This window comes from Monoraphidium neglectum (assembly GCF_000611645.1).
Source record: "Monoraphidium neglectum strain SAG 48.87 unplaced genomic scaffold scaffold00236, whole genome shotgun sequence".
NCBI lineage: Eukaryota > Viridiplantae > Chlorophyta > Chlorophyceae > Sphaeropleales > Selenastraceae > Monoraphidium > Monoraphidium neglectum.
Window position 1 is genome coordinate 20928 of NW_014013392.1, and position 13565 is coordinate 34492.

General features: G+C 65.2%; 3 protein-coding genes across 3 annotated transcripts in view; 2 read left to right on the forward strand and 1 right to left on the reverse strand.

The window, feature by feature from the left end:
• Nucleotides 1-3710, reverse strand: part of MNEG_2164 (hypothetical protein) — a gene marked incomplete at both ends in the record, with an annotated part of 4170 nt that extends 460 nt beyond the window's left edge. Inside the window, 9 exons of the mRNA XM_014049361.1 lie at nucleotides 72-299; nucleotides 566-779; nucleotides 1112-1221; nucleotides 1428-1723; nucleotides 1951-2062; nucleotides 2283-2455; nucleotides 2719-2821; nucleotides 2980-3324; nucleotides 3651-3710. Of these exons, the coding sequence (XP_013904815.1) occupies nucleotides 72-299; nucleotides 566-779; nucleotides 1112-1221; nucleotides 1428-1723; nucleotides 1951-2062; nucleotides 2283-2455; nucleotides 2719-2821; nucleotides 2980-3324; nucleotides 3651-3710 (1641 nt within the window). The remainder of the gene's footprint in view (nucleotides 1-71; nucleotides 300-565; nucleotides 780-1111; nucleotides 1222-1427; nucleotides 1724-1950; nucleotides 2063-2282; nucleotides 2456-2718; nucleotides 2822-2979; nucleotides 3325-3650) is intronic.
• Nucleotides 3711-5225: 1515 nt separating this feature from the next.
• On the forward strand, nucleotides 5226-7977 carry MNEG_2165 (hypothetical protein; the record flags this gene model as incomplete). The annotated part of the gene is made up of 5 exons (XM_014049362.1): nucleotides 5226-5266; nucleotides 5527-5673; nucleotides 5873-6017; nucleotides 6361-6535; nucleotides 6722-7977. 5 exons carry the CDS (start codon nucleotides 5226-5228, stop codon nucleotides 7975-7977), a joined length of 1764 nt encoding a protein of 587 aa, XP_013904816.1.
• Nucleotides 7978-10468: 2491 nt separating this feature from the next.
• Nucleotides 10469-12844, forward strand: MNEG_2166 (hypothetical protein; the record flags this gene model as incomplete). Its single annotated transcript, XM_014049363.1, has 5 exons — nucleotides 10469-10731; nucleotides 11031-11297; nucleotides 11750-11789; nucleotides 12037-12299; nucleotides 12637-12844. 5 exons carry the CDS (start codon nucleotides 10469-10471, stop codon nucleotides 12842-12844), a joined length of 1041 nt encoding a protein of 346 aa, XP_013904817.1.
• Between the last annotated feature and the right edge of the window lie 721 nt (nucleotides 12845-13565).

The following is a 13565-nucleotide window of genomic DNA, read 5'->3' on the forward strand; positions in this document are numbered from 1 at the left end:
CCGCCGCCCGCCGCCTCCGTGCCCGCCGGAAGCTCGGGCGACGCGGCGCCGTCCTTGGTCGCGCGCCGCACGTCGATCACGACGCGCCCCCCGCCCGAGCCGCCGTCCCCGACGTGGCCGCCGTCCCCGCCGTCGCTCGCGTCGCCACGCAGGTTGCCCGCGCTGGCGATGGTCGGCAGTATCTCGGGGCCGCCGACGCCGATGGGGCCCGAGAGGCTGGGCTGGCGCGAGCGCAGCGCCGTCGCGAGCAGCATCTGGCGCACCGTGAGCTCGCGGGGGCCGACCTCCTGGTCGATGCGCTGCGAGTGTTTTGGCGGCGGCGCACGCGTGGCGGACGGGGGTTGGGGGCTGTGGGTGGAGGAGGTCGGGCCACAAGCGCCAGCGGCGCGCCATCGACCGTCAAGGCCAGGCCGCCGCGCGCATAGCCCTCCGTCATGCACTGCCCTGCTTGCAACCAGGCAAGCCGAGCGCTCCGCGCTGTTGACACCGCAGGACCTCCTCACAGCCCCCATCACAGGGGCCTTCACCCAAACCACCCGACCACCACGCGTCGCGACCCCCCCACCTCCTGCAGCGACGAGATTGTGTTGCACAGCTCCAGCGCGCGCTCCCGCCGGCCCTCAGGTGGCGCCACCGCGTCGTCCCGCACTATGTTGAGCAGCTGATCGATCGCGTCAAAGTACTCCTCTATCACGGAGTGGTCCCGCACCCCCGCAAAGTCGTCCATGCTGATGCTGGCGATCGGCCGCGCGTCGGTCGACACGCGCACGTCGCCGCCGCTGCGGTGCGCGCGCGCATGCGCGTCGTTTGCGAGTGGGTTTCAGAGGAGGGGTGGAGGGGGCGAGAGGGATTTCGGCGGGGGCTCGTATCGCGCTGAGCGGCATGGCTGCGCCCAGGAAGGATGCAGCGGCGCCTGGGCGCATGCCGCGCTGTGCGCACCCACTCGAAGGACAGCGGGTCGCACGGCCCGCATGCATGCATCCTCACGCATGCATGCATGCATGCCCAGGCATGCACGCATGAGCAGGCGTGCACGCATGAGCAGGCATGCGCGCGTGCGCAGGGCATGCATGCATCAAACCTCAATCTCAATTCTAAGCTGAATCCTCACCTGGTCGTGGTGACGCGCGTGAGGGTCGGGCCGAAGTCTATGCTGGCGCGCGACGGACCACCCGGCGCGCCAGGGATGCGCACCTCGCTGCGGGCGCGAACCAAAGGCCCCTGAATTGTGGGGTTGGGAGGGTACACGTGATATCACAGCACGGCCTGGGGACCCGGTGGCGGGACGAGTCCATACGGATAAACTTTGTCAAGCAGCCAGGGCAGAGGCGACCACGTGCACGCCTGCAGGAGCGCTGCTGAAGCTCTGGCGCTCGGCCTCCAAACTCTCCGCTCGCTGCCATGCGTCCGCCGCCGTCCCCGCCGACCTCGCCCTTGTTGAGCAGCACCGGCGCCGTGAGGAACACCATGAGCGTGCCCAGCGTGCCGCATATGATGATGGCAAACACCCCGGTGGTGAGGATCTCCTGGCCCCACTGCAGCCAAACGTCGTAGTCCGGGCGCCCCGCCATCAGACCCTGGATCAGCGCCAGGGGCACGGCCGACAGCGACGCCTGCACCGTGGCCTTAGGGGTCCAGGCGACGGCGTAGAAGACGCGCTCCCGCAGGGTGTACTTGCGGTCGTACATCACCATGAACGTACTGATGATGCGCAGGGTGACGCCTGGGGGTTAGAGGTGGTGCACACGTGAGCATGTGTTGTGTGCGTGTGTGTGTGTGTGTGTGTGTGTGTGTGTGCATGAACTTGTGGGTGATCATCAAAGCGATGTGCACATACGGTACATGATGTGATCACAGGCCCAGGGTATTGTCCATATTGTCGACCGCACAGCAATCAAGGCGGCACGATCGCTGAGATGGTGGGCGCAGCAGCCAGGTAGGGATGCGCACCTGTGAGGACGATGGCGATCGACTTGGGGATCGTGGAGGGCTGCAGCTTGGCAAAGATGATGCTGGCACCGATGGTGCCAAACAGCAGGGGCTCCATCACCCAGTTCCACACCTTGAGTCAGGTGGGAAGCAAGGGGCGCCGTTGGTCATGACGCGCACAGATGTGTCTGCTGGGCTGCCGAGGATCGCATGCCTTCAAGGCTGTGAGGCCGAGCCGTGGCAAGGGTGTGCAACACATGCAGACAGGCGTGTGTGTGCACTCGGCGTCACAGGAAGGCGGGCCCAGGGCCACCGTGACCGTGCATGCAAGGGCACGACATCGCATTGCGAACCTTGGCCATGACGCGCTCAATGTCGGGGGAATAGCTCGAGTTCGGCCCCGTGGACGCGAACTTGGGGGCGCCCCTCTCCCACATGTAGCAGGTGGCGAGGCCCACAAACAGCGACCCGAGGGCGCCGCCGGACAGCATGTCAAAGTGTTCCAAAAAGAACATCAGCAGCAGGGCTAAGAGAAGTCGGCAGTGACGTTTTGAGGGAGGCGGTTGCAAGATGTCAGCAGGGCAGGGCTGAGCTTGGCTGCGGTGCTGCTTGTCAGCAAATGGCTGGCAGCAAGTTTGAAGCCCGTCTCAACACAGACCGGCCTCGCCTGTCTGCCTTGGCGGCCGCTGCCGCGCTTGGACGAGACGGGAACGCGCGTGCATGCGCTCATGCTGCGAAAACCAGCTGGCCAAGCGGGACGCGGCCCCATCATCTGAGAAGTGAGCCCACCAGAGCCGTAGATGCCAATGAAGCGCTTGTACTTGTTGTCCCAGATCTTGGTGCAGCCCAGCACGGCGCCCGCAAGGAGGCCTCCTGCAATGCCGAACAGCACCTGGCAGGGTGTACAGGCGGCGGTGAGGCATGCCAGCATGCAAGGGTTGAGCTGGAACGCATAGCGGACGCCACGGGATAGGCAGAAAATGACAGCAGACACAGGCAACCCGTGACGGCCAGTGCAAAGCCCCTTGCCGCAGCCCATAGGCGCCGCACCTGCAGCGGCCCGCTCGCAATCTGCCACGCCGCGTCCTTGCCGCCAGCGATCGCGATGTTGATGAAGATGGAAAACCCTGTGATCGCGATGATGTCATCGAACGACGCCGCGATGACGACGGTCGACGGGATGCCCTTGTCGGCGCCCCAGCCCTCCTTTTGCAGCACAAACATGGCGGGCACCACAAGGCCAGGGCCGACTGCCTTCAGGATGAAGCCCATTGCCAGCGCCAGGGTGTAGGGCATGCTGAACAGCACGCTGGCGATGCCGGCATCAAAGACGGCCTCGATCACGCCCGGCACAAAGGCCAGGCGAAGCGCGGGCCATTTATACAGGTTCATGGTCTGCGCGGCGGCGGGATCAAAGCGTGCAGAAGCGCGCAGGGAGGGCGGGGGCGTCGGTGCCGAGGACGCTGTTGCTCAGCAGTGCTGCATCCTACAAAGTGTCCGTTCCCTGTCAATTCAGAGGGCACTATGACTAGCAACCTGCACCACGAGGCAGAGACGCGGATACAGGCTCACAACCACCCCAACAGCCGGTTTACGCCTGTTGGAGCCACAGCCTTCCGCCCGTGGCTCCTGCTGCGGCGGCTGCTGCCGCTGCTGCTCATGGGGCGTGATAACCAAGCTTTGAACAATTCAACCCCTGCCTCTGTCGCAGCACCCCGCACCTTGAACTCTAGCTCCAGGCCGCAGCGCAGGAAGATGGTAGCGAGCGCGGCCGCGCGCATCTGGACACCCCATTTCCTTGGGAAAGCAGCCACGGGAGACCCAGGGAGGTTGGCCAACAGGAGGCCCGCTCCCAGCATGCCCACCACACGAGGGAGGCGCAGCTGAGGGAGAGAGGGAGGGGGCGGATATGGGAATGGGCAGCCAGGACTGCTGCAAAGATACAATCCTTGCGCCCCCCTCCCTTGCGCGACAGCTGCTCAATTGGGGTTCAGGACCGCGCGGAAGACTCAGCAGGCATACCACGGCTGCAGCATCCTGTGGCTGCTACTGGCCCTCCCATTGGCCCGCTGGTGGGTCAGCAGCCCCGTGTCTTGAAGTCTGAGCGCTCACCCAGCGCGCAACTTCCGCCAGCAGGAGCGCACAGGTCCATATCAGGATGGCACAGAACGCAGCGTTGCCCGGCAGCCAGACCGTGCCCATTGAAAAGTAGAGCACTGCAGCGGCGGGGCGCAAGGCAGTGTTTGGAGCTGAGCTGCGTGTGGTGCCAGAGGACATGGGCCTGGTGCAGGGGCACGGTCTGGGCTGGAGCTGGACGTTCCTCGGCAAACGGCAAGCTTTTTTGGCCTACACGCCGCCGTCGAAGCTTCGTTGTTGGTGCAACTGATCCTGGCCCTCGCCTCCCACTTGGGCTTCCGTTGACCGCTGCTGCGCACCTCCATAAACAACCGCCCCGAGCAGGAACAGCTCGGGCCGCACAATCACCGCTGCGAGTACATCAAGGATTGGTGGAAAGTCGTACCTTCTTTGCAAGGCAACCGGAGGCGCCAAACAACCACCAGTGGCAATTCAATTTGCAACCGCAAACAGCAAGCTGTGAGCTGCCGCAGCAGCGAGCGGGGTGCTGCGCTCCGCACCGTTGTGCGGGGGAACCAGCTTGCGCAGAGTCCGCATGAGCGTGCTGCGCTCATCCACAGGCTCCAGCGTCGACTGACGCTGAACCCTTGATGCCACCCGGGAGAACGGGCTTTCAACCTTGAGACCCGGGGAAGCCGGCACGCCGGAGGCCCCATCAGCCGATATCTTAAGCTTTCTTAGCTGTGTCATTGAGTCCGCACAGGGCCAGCAGTCCCCGTGGGCCTCGCGGGGTGGATTTACGATCTGCAGGGTATGCGCGGCTTAACAATTCAAAGTTCGTGAGTTTATAACGATGGATGATTGCGTTCCCACTGGACTGGCTGTGCAGGTCATCTTTGCACACGGCAGCTGAGGGTGTGTTGGTGCAAGTGCCCGTGCCGAGTCCTGCCGAGCAACGACAATCTCATGGATACAAACAAGGACTCAAATTTAAAAATACGTGAGGGCTGTCTGAGAAGGCCCTGAAATAGCAGGGCGGTTGGCGCGCGTAGAAAACCTGCGCCAAATTTCTGTACAGCCGGGGTGAAGGCTGTAACAAAGAATAATCAGGCAGAGTTTGCAATATGGGCTCACAGCAGGAGTCGCCGGGAGGGCCTTCAGCATCAGGGGCACATGCTGCACAGTCGCGCGCCTCGGCTAGCGCAGCGCTCCTGCTGAGCATGGACGACTTCACAAACTTCAAGCAAATCGGCAAGGGCAAGTGAGCTCAGCCAATGGCACAAAGAGGAAGCGCACCGAGGGTGCTCCATTGCGGCATTTTTGCTGACGCATGCAGCAGCCACAGGCGCAACGTCAGCACTGCAGTGGGCACACAAGCCGGCGGGCTCGAGGCGCATGGGGTGCCGAAGCAGCCGCATGAGCTCCGCTAACACCGCAGCTGCCGTCACCTGGCCCTTGCCGCCGCTGGTGACTTTGTACCCGAGCTCATGCAGCTGACGCCCGCTTCGGCGTGCCCTGCAGGGACAGCATCGTGTATGCGGCGACGTGCGCCAAGCTGGGCGGCGGCGGCGTGGTGCTCAAGGTGTATGACAAGGCACGCATCAGTGCCATCAAGCATCGCTCAGTGCGACGCGAGGCACGCATCATGCGGTTCCTGACAGATGCAAAGTAAGGAGCGGTCGCGCTGGTACCGGAAGATCGGTGGCAGGCGGCACCAGGGACGGGCTGCATCATCAGGGGAGCGCGTATGACTGCGAAAGGCCCGACTCGGGTGCCGCCGCAGCGCGCCCAGGCCTGTGGTCCAGCGCAATGCCGGGGCCCTGCGCCTAAACGCACCACCCTACCTGCCTCCCCGCCCTGCTGCAAGGGTGCCGTACTGCTGCTACTACATAGGGGCGTTCCAGGACAGCAAGCAAATCTACATCGTGATGGAGCACTGCACAGGGGGTGACCTGCTGGAGCAGCTGCTCAAGGAGGGGCGCGCCATGACCGAGAAGAGGGTCGTGCGCGAGGTGCGGCGCACGCGAGCCTGGCAGCAGGTTGGGGACTCGCAGCACCGACGTTGCATAACACACGTAAAGCGCAAAACAGGCCGGTGCGAATCATGGCAATTTTCAGACATGAAGCGCCCGGTGTGCAGCAAATGACTGTTTTTAGGTCATCAGTGCCTCTCAGCGCCTGCAAGTTGGGATTACGCAGCGAAAGGAGTCCGCAGCGAAAGGAGAACCCAACGCTGCAGACATCATCGGCAAGGACCCTTGCCTGACCGCCCCTGGCACCCATGGAGGCAAGAACTGTGCGGGCACACTCGCACCTGAAACTCCAATCAACCCTGGACCCAAAACCCTGGCCTAGGTGGTGGTGCCCATCTTGACGTCCCTGGCGCACCTGCACGCGGCTGGGATCATCCACCGCGACATCAAGCTCGAGAACCTGTTCGTGTCGCCGACGCGGGGCATCATGCTGGGCGACTTTGGGCTGGCTCTGTGCGTGCACGAGGAGAAGCCCATCTCACCAGTCGGGACGCTGGGTGAGCAAGCGCGGTCGGCCTGTGCGTGGCGGCTCCCTGGCGGTTCCGATCCAACCAAGGCATCAGGCCGCCCCCTCGTCCGCACTCGCCACCCGTACAGCAGACCCTGCCAAAGGATCCCATGGGTCGCTAGCACGCGTGCTGTCATCCCTCACCCCCAGCCTCACACTCACCCCCACCCCGCAGAGTACATGCCGCCCGAGATCCTGAAGCTTCCCTCCACAGATCTGATCCTCAACGGCGCCATCAAGGCCGAGGAGGTGACCCCCATCGATGAAAAGGTGGACCAGTGGAGCTTTGGCGTGACCGTCTACGAGCTCGTCACTGGCCGCTCCCCGTTCGAGGGCGCGTCCAAGGACGAGGTCAGGTCCAACATCCTGCGCAACAACATGCGGCCGCTGCCCGGGTTCCTCACGCCGGAGTGCGTGGACTGGATCGGCCGCGCGATGACGGTCGAGCCTGCGGCGCGGCCGAGCGCGGTGCAGCTGCTGCGGCACAGGTGGGTGGTCAAGAATCTGCACGCCGAGGATGCGGCGCGCGTGATGGACCTGCGCGTGTCAACGCCGCGCATGCTGCCGGCCGCAACCTCTCCAGCATCGCCGGGACCGGCGTCCGCGGGTGCAGCGGCGGCAGCGGCGGCGGCCGAGGGGCCTGGCAAGCCGCCGGCGGCTGAGCAGCAGCCTGACCCCAGTGACTCGCCGGCGTGCACGGCCGAGCCCGCGCCTGTGGCGGCGGCGGCGGCGACGCCGGGCGCTGGCCCCTCAGCGGCTGTGGCGGCTGCAGCAAGTGCAGAAGCTGGCGCGGCAGCAGTTGGTGTGGCTGCGGCCGGGCCCTTGCCTGGCAAGCTGGAAGCCAAAGAGAGCCCATCCAGCCCTCACGGCGTTGTCGGCGGCGGTATCCCCGCGTACGTGCCGCAGCAGCACGCCAGCAGCAGCAGCACCGGCGTCGCTGCGAGCATCGGCGCCTGCAGCAACAGCACCGGCAGCAGCGGAAGCTCGGGCAGTGGCGTGTCCCTAGCGGACAGCGCCTTGTCACCAACAAGCGCAGCCGGAGTCACTGGCGCGTGCATGCCGGCGCGGTCGTCGCCACGAGGTCATGCATCCAAGGCTGCGGCAGCCGAGGCGAGGGCGCAGGCGCGGCCGAGGGAGCCAATTGATGAGCATGAAGAGGAGGCTGGCCACCAGCACCAGCAGCAGCAGCAGCAGCAGTGGCAGCAGGAGGAGCAACAGCAAGAGCAGCAGCGGAAGGTGCAGGAGCAGTGGCAGCAGCAGCATCTGAGGGAGGAGCAGGCGCCAGTGGCAGGGGCGGCGCCCCGCGCGCAGCAGGGGCCCGACAGGCAGCGGCAGCAGGCGGTGTCGCCTGGCGGGAAGGACAAGGCCAGCAAAAAGCTCTTCAAATGGATGTGCATCACCAAGGGTTTCACAGGCACCGAGTCTGTGTGATCCCAATGAACGGTTGGGTGACTGATCGGGGATGCGTGGGCGGCAGGAGTGCGGGCGTGGGGGCAACTCAGTTCTTTGTTGCAGCGGATTGCGCTGACCACTTTGCACAAAAAAAGTCCTCGGACTTCCAACCAGTATTGCGTTGCTGGAGGGCGGCGCAGACTGGTCACCCTGCAGACAAGGGCAGCTGGGTCGCGCGCCATCATTCTTTTGGTGCTGAGATTGGCGGTGTTGCCGCCGGCTGGCTTCGTTGGGCGGTGCCACGGCCGGCCCAAGGCCGCAGCGCCCTTCCTGGTTTCTTTTGCACCCAATGCGTCCACCACAGTGCAACGAGCGTTGCACAGCATTGGGGTCGTGCGGCACAAGACATTTGCAACGATGGACCCAGCTGTCCCTTGACGCTCCTTTTGGGCCTCTGTGCACCCGGGGGTGCGTTTTTGGGCGCCCTCGCCGGCCGGCCATGGCGACCAAGGTCAGCGACCACCCGGCAACCAACTTCAGCGCAAGGGCCAGGATCACCCTCATGCACGCACAGACTGGCTCTTGTGACTTGTACGCATGACTGTATGTAACGAGACGCAGCCGTCTCTTTGGTGCGGTTGCGAGGAATCAGGGGGGGATAAGTTTTGCTGCACATGCGCCCGGCATCGCGCGAAAGCGGGCGATGGATCGCTGGAGGTTTTGTCATGCTTGCGTGTGTTGCGACTGGAATGCCGCATCCCGCAAGCTCGCAGGTCCTCAACTGCAAGCAGCCATCACCATAGTCCTTTTTCGCTCGCGATCATCTGCGCGCGGTGGCCATGTGCGGCCCACAGCCTCTAGCTCCGGGGGAGACCGTGGGCCGCGCAGGCGTTGCAACCGCCGGCGCTGCCTGGTGGACCGCCCGACGCTCCTTAATTCCAGGTACCATCTTCAAGGGCCGCGAGTTGGGGTCTCTCAAGCCTCGTCAATGGCAAGTTTCAAGATGCTGGCAGACACGCTGCTCCCCATAACTTCCCGGCGGGCGGCATGTTGACGCGGTGAATAAAGTGCCAGCGAGCTGGCGCATCGCGTCTCATAGCATAACCGGCAATGCCCGCCCATGCCGCTGCGTTGCGGCAGATTGCTGGCTGCCCCGACAAGTCAGACCTCTCCGGCCGCGGAGCCCAGGGTGCGACGGCGGAGTCCGGCAGCTGCCCAAACGCCTTATCCAAGCGTTCCCCAAGCTAAGCCTTGCGCTTGACTTCGCTTGCAACCTTGGAGTGATGTATGCGTGTGTCGACACAGGCCCCGGCAGCAGTATCTGTGAGGCGCACAGCAGAGCACAGTGGTCAGGGCGCAGCACCTAGGTGAGGGTGCAGGGCGGCTGCAAACGGCCACAGCCAATGAAATTAACCTAAAAACACTGTATGCTTATTGTTAAGTCCCTCAACCAGGCCACTGATGAAGTGATACCGGTAATTGTGCAGTATGATCTCCTTTCCGGTTCTCAGCAGCTTTGCTTTCAGATGCTGGATGAGACAAGTTTTTGTTTATATGACAGTGTAAAAATAAGGTGTCATGCAGCCGCTATGAGTGTATCCAGGGCGACGCAGTGCTTGTTGGCACCTTCAGTACATCCGGCAGTGGGGCCGCGCTCAACGCTGAACACGTGTGCTCATTGAGACGGGTCGCAACAAATGGCCGACCCGGGGCAGGCCCGTGGCGGCCTGGAACGCGAGCGGAGAGAGCGCGAGGCCAGGCGCCGACCCACCCAAGCAATCGAGGTCGCAACAACACGAGGCCCTGCACGCGACAGCTTGTCGTCTCTAGGCGTTGCTGCCGCTGCTCAATCACACCAGCACGTCCCTATGCGTGCTGTACACACCCACCAGCACGACCCTGGGCAGCATCACGCGCACGGCGGTAGGCGCGGCGGCGGCAGGCAGCATCAGCAGCATGGCAGGGGTGGCAGGGGGCCGCGCACACCGTCGCCGCCCTCGCAAGCACACCACCAGGGGGTCGCAGGGGTTGGGGCAGGAGGCCTGAACCACGGGAAGCAGCTGACAGGCAGCAGGTGTGCTCTTCGAAAATGCCCTCACCCCCTCCCCTTGCTGTCCTCGCCTTGGTAGCTTTGTGTTCGTTGCATGCCCTTGCCTGCCTGCAAGCATTAGGCAATTTGGCTTGGGTCAGACTTGTGCGTTGAGGTTTGGATGCATGGCCATCTTTTGCATGCAGACAGTATGCGTTCACTTGCTGCTGTCTGTGAGCCGCTGCTGCCATTGCATGCCTGCCGCCGTTGCACTGTTTAGATTGCACCCCACCTCAGCGTATGCGAAGCTACACGTCAACACGCAAACATATGTGGTCATGCACACACATATACGAATACGGATGTGCACGTATGCACATATGCACATATACACACACGCACACAGGCAAGCATGCACACATGCACATATGCACCTATGCACACATGCAAGCATACACACAACTCATGCAAGTCCACACTACATGATGTAGTATGTAGTGCATGCGCGCCCAGATAACACTCGGCCCCCGCGCGCCAACCGCGCACAGGCTCGAGGCCGACGTCATCAGCGGCCGCATGTGGTGCCCCGCCTGCGCCGCCGCCGCGCCGCCGCTGCCGGACCGCATCCCAGAGTCTTTCGATGACCTGGAGCAGTATGTGTCAATGTTTGAGCCGCTGCTGCACGAGGAGGCGCGCGAGGGGGCACGCAGGGACTGGCAGGAGGGCGTCAACGCCGGGAAGGGCTGCGCCGTGGCGGTGGGCAGGTGGGGGCCCGCGCTGCGTCGCCGCGGCTGCGACGGAGGGCGGGAGCAGGCAGGGACGCCGCTGTGCTGATGCCAGCGGCAATTATGTTGTGTCGGGCGGGACCTATTGGGGTGATGGTACCGCTCTTGCAGCGGGTGTGCGGCCGCCTCGTTATTGCGGTTGCTCCGCCCGGGCTGGGACCTGAGGGGATCCTGCTCCTGTCAAACCACGGGTGCCCGTGGCCGTGCCGCCGCGCACAGCGCCCAAACACACCTGGGTGGGCGCGCGACCATGCCGCACCTTGTGCTTTCACCCGCAGCTTCCAAGACGTCGGCCGCGGCTGGTACTCTGTCCGCCTCCTAATGGCCGACCCCGGCGCCGCGTTTGCGGCGCGAGAGGGCCACGTGGTCGTGCTGTCGCTGCAGCAGCAGCAGCAGCAGCAGCAGCAGACGCATCAGGGGCGCGGGCGAGGGCGCGGGGCCGGGCGCGGGCGCGGCGGCCGGGGGCAGCAGCTGCACCCCGACTGGGCCGGGGCCGAGGGCGCAGGGCCGCCGGCCAAGCGAACGCGGCTGCTGGATTACGACGGGTGAGGGCAGGATTGTGTCATGGTTGCAGGAGGATGGGGCATGGGGCGGGTGTTGAACATATGGGACTGGCAGTGCTGACCAAGAATGGCGCGTTGCAGAGTCTTCACGTTGTGCCGACATCCCGCTGCGTCATCACAAATCAATTGCCAACCACCAGGGAGCTCGGGCCGTCCCGAGCCACGCCGCCCGCTGGCGAGGCGGCCCAAGAAGGGGCCAGCAGCTGCGTTGAGGCAGGCCCAGCCGCAGCCGCAGGCGGGGCCGCCGGCCCTTGCCCCGCCTCCGGCACGCCCCCACCCCCCCCGGTGTCACAGCAGCAGCAGCAGCAGCAGCAGCAGCAGCAGCAGCAGCAGCCGTCTATGGCCGCCACGCACGTGACGGCGATCGTTCGCGGCGGGCGGCGCGAGGACCGGCGGAGCGGGGTTATCCAAGTCATGATCCGGCCCTGCTGCAGCGCCCACTCGCCGGACGACCCGGCCAGCCCCTGCTGCGCGGTGGGGCTGCGGGGCCGCCCGCGTCTCGGCGTCGATGGGTGGCGCCGAGGGTTGCGCAGGGTTGAGGCATAGCATGCACGCGTGTGGCCGGGGGCCTGCGCCATGCCTAGCTGGGGCGCAGCTGCATTCATGCTCAACACATGCGGCACGCGTTTATTGCAAGCATGCACAGCAGCAATCAGGGACCGCCCTCGCTCGCGCTCCATCGCCACAGCGCCCTCGCCACAATAACATCAACGATCTGCAGATCCTTCCGGCCCTGCGCGCCGCCGCGGCCGCGTCCGGCGCCGCATCCGCCCCCACCTGGTGGCTCGCGCCCGCCGGCGCCCTCGTGACCTCGACCCGCGAGACCGAGACGCTCGCGCGGCTGCGCAACCTGCGGCTGCTGCGGCCGATCCTTAAGCCGGGCGAGGTGCTGGCGGTGGCGCCGGAGCAGGTGGCGCGCGCGTGGCCCGCTGAGCTGTCAGACCAGGTGGCGCACGCCGGGTTCAACTCGTACCTGCGCAGCAGGTGGGGGCCGTTGTTTTGCGGTTCCTGACCGTTGGACTTCCAGGGAACGGGGTCGGTGGGAGAGGGGTGCGCAGGCGTCAACAGGCGTGTGCAGGCGTGCATGGCAGAGGTGCCCTAGGTGCGCTCCCTGAGGCGACTGGGCTCCGCATTGCCTGCAAGGCTGTTGCCTTCAACTCCACTTGCAAATGAAGGCTTCCGGCTGCTGTTCCAAGCATGCGTCATGACACCGGTGGATCCTGGTGACTTGCACTATGAAGTGTGTAAATTCAGCAGCGAGACGACGCGCCTGGCCCCCACCCCGAAACATCCGCCTCCAACAACAAATTGAATGCACCAGGTACGACCAGCCGCAGCTCACGGCGATAGAGCTGGCCGCCACACATGTCGCGCTGCCAGCTGCCGCGTACGCGGCCGCCACCGAGGTGGCCGACCCGTCCGGTCAGCGCGTCTTGCCCTTCACCCTGATTCAGGCGCGCGTCCCCTCTTGCCACGGCCTGCCCACCAGAGCCGCGCCTGCGTGGATGGCTCACACACGCGACATCTGACACTCCAGACGCCTCCTTTTGCAGAACCTTGCCCTGCAGCACCGCCTGCGCCGGCGCCTGCGTCGGATCCGCCATGCATCGTCGCTCCTCACGCCAACCGGCTGGCGCGGCGCCGTCCCCATTCGCGCGGCAGCCTCGACCAAGCCCCTCCCCTCCCGTTGCCGATCTACCGCGCCTCTGGCGCACGGAATTGCCAACCGCAGGGGCCCCCAGGTACTGGCAAGACCCATACGGTGCTCGGCATACTGAACGCCTGGCACCTCACACAGGTCTGTCTGTCGCCTGGCGCGGGGGGGAAGGGTGGCCGAAGAGCCAGCGGGCCGGCCCCTGCGGCAACCGCTGCCCGTACCGCGCGCTGGGGAAAATGCGTGCACCGCCTCCACCTGGAACAGCACGCGGCCTTGTGTTGGGGGCATGCAGCGTGCGCCGCGCCCCGCAGCCGCCCGGCGCTGCCGCAGGGTGCTCGTCTGACCGCCGGACCGGCCGCTCGCCTGCCGCCCTCGCCTGATCCTCCGCAGTTCCAGAGGTACTACGTCACCCTCGAGGCCTGGCTGGCGCGGCAGGCCCGCGCCGGCGCGCGAGGTGGGCGGCCCGGCGCGCAGGCCGCCGGGCCCCTGAGCAACCACACTTGGCCCTGTCCCCTAGCCTTCCACCAGATCGTCCTGTGCGACGGCGCCGCGCACACGTGGCCCTGGCAAAGCGCCAGCGGCCTGCATCGCTT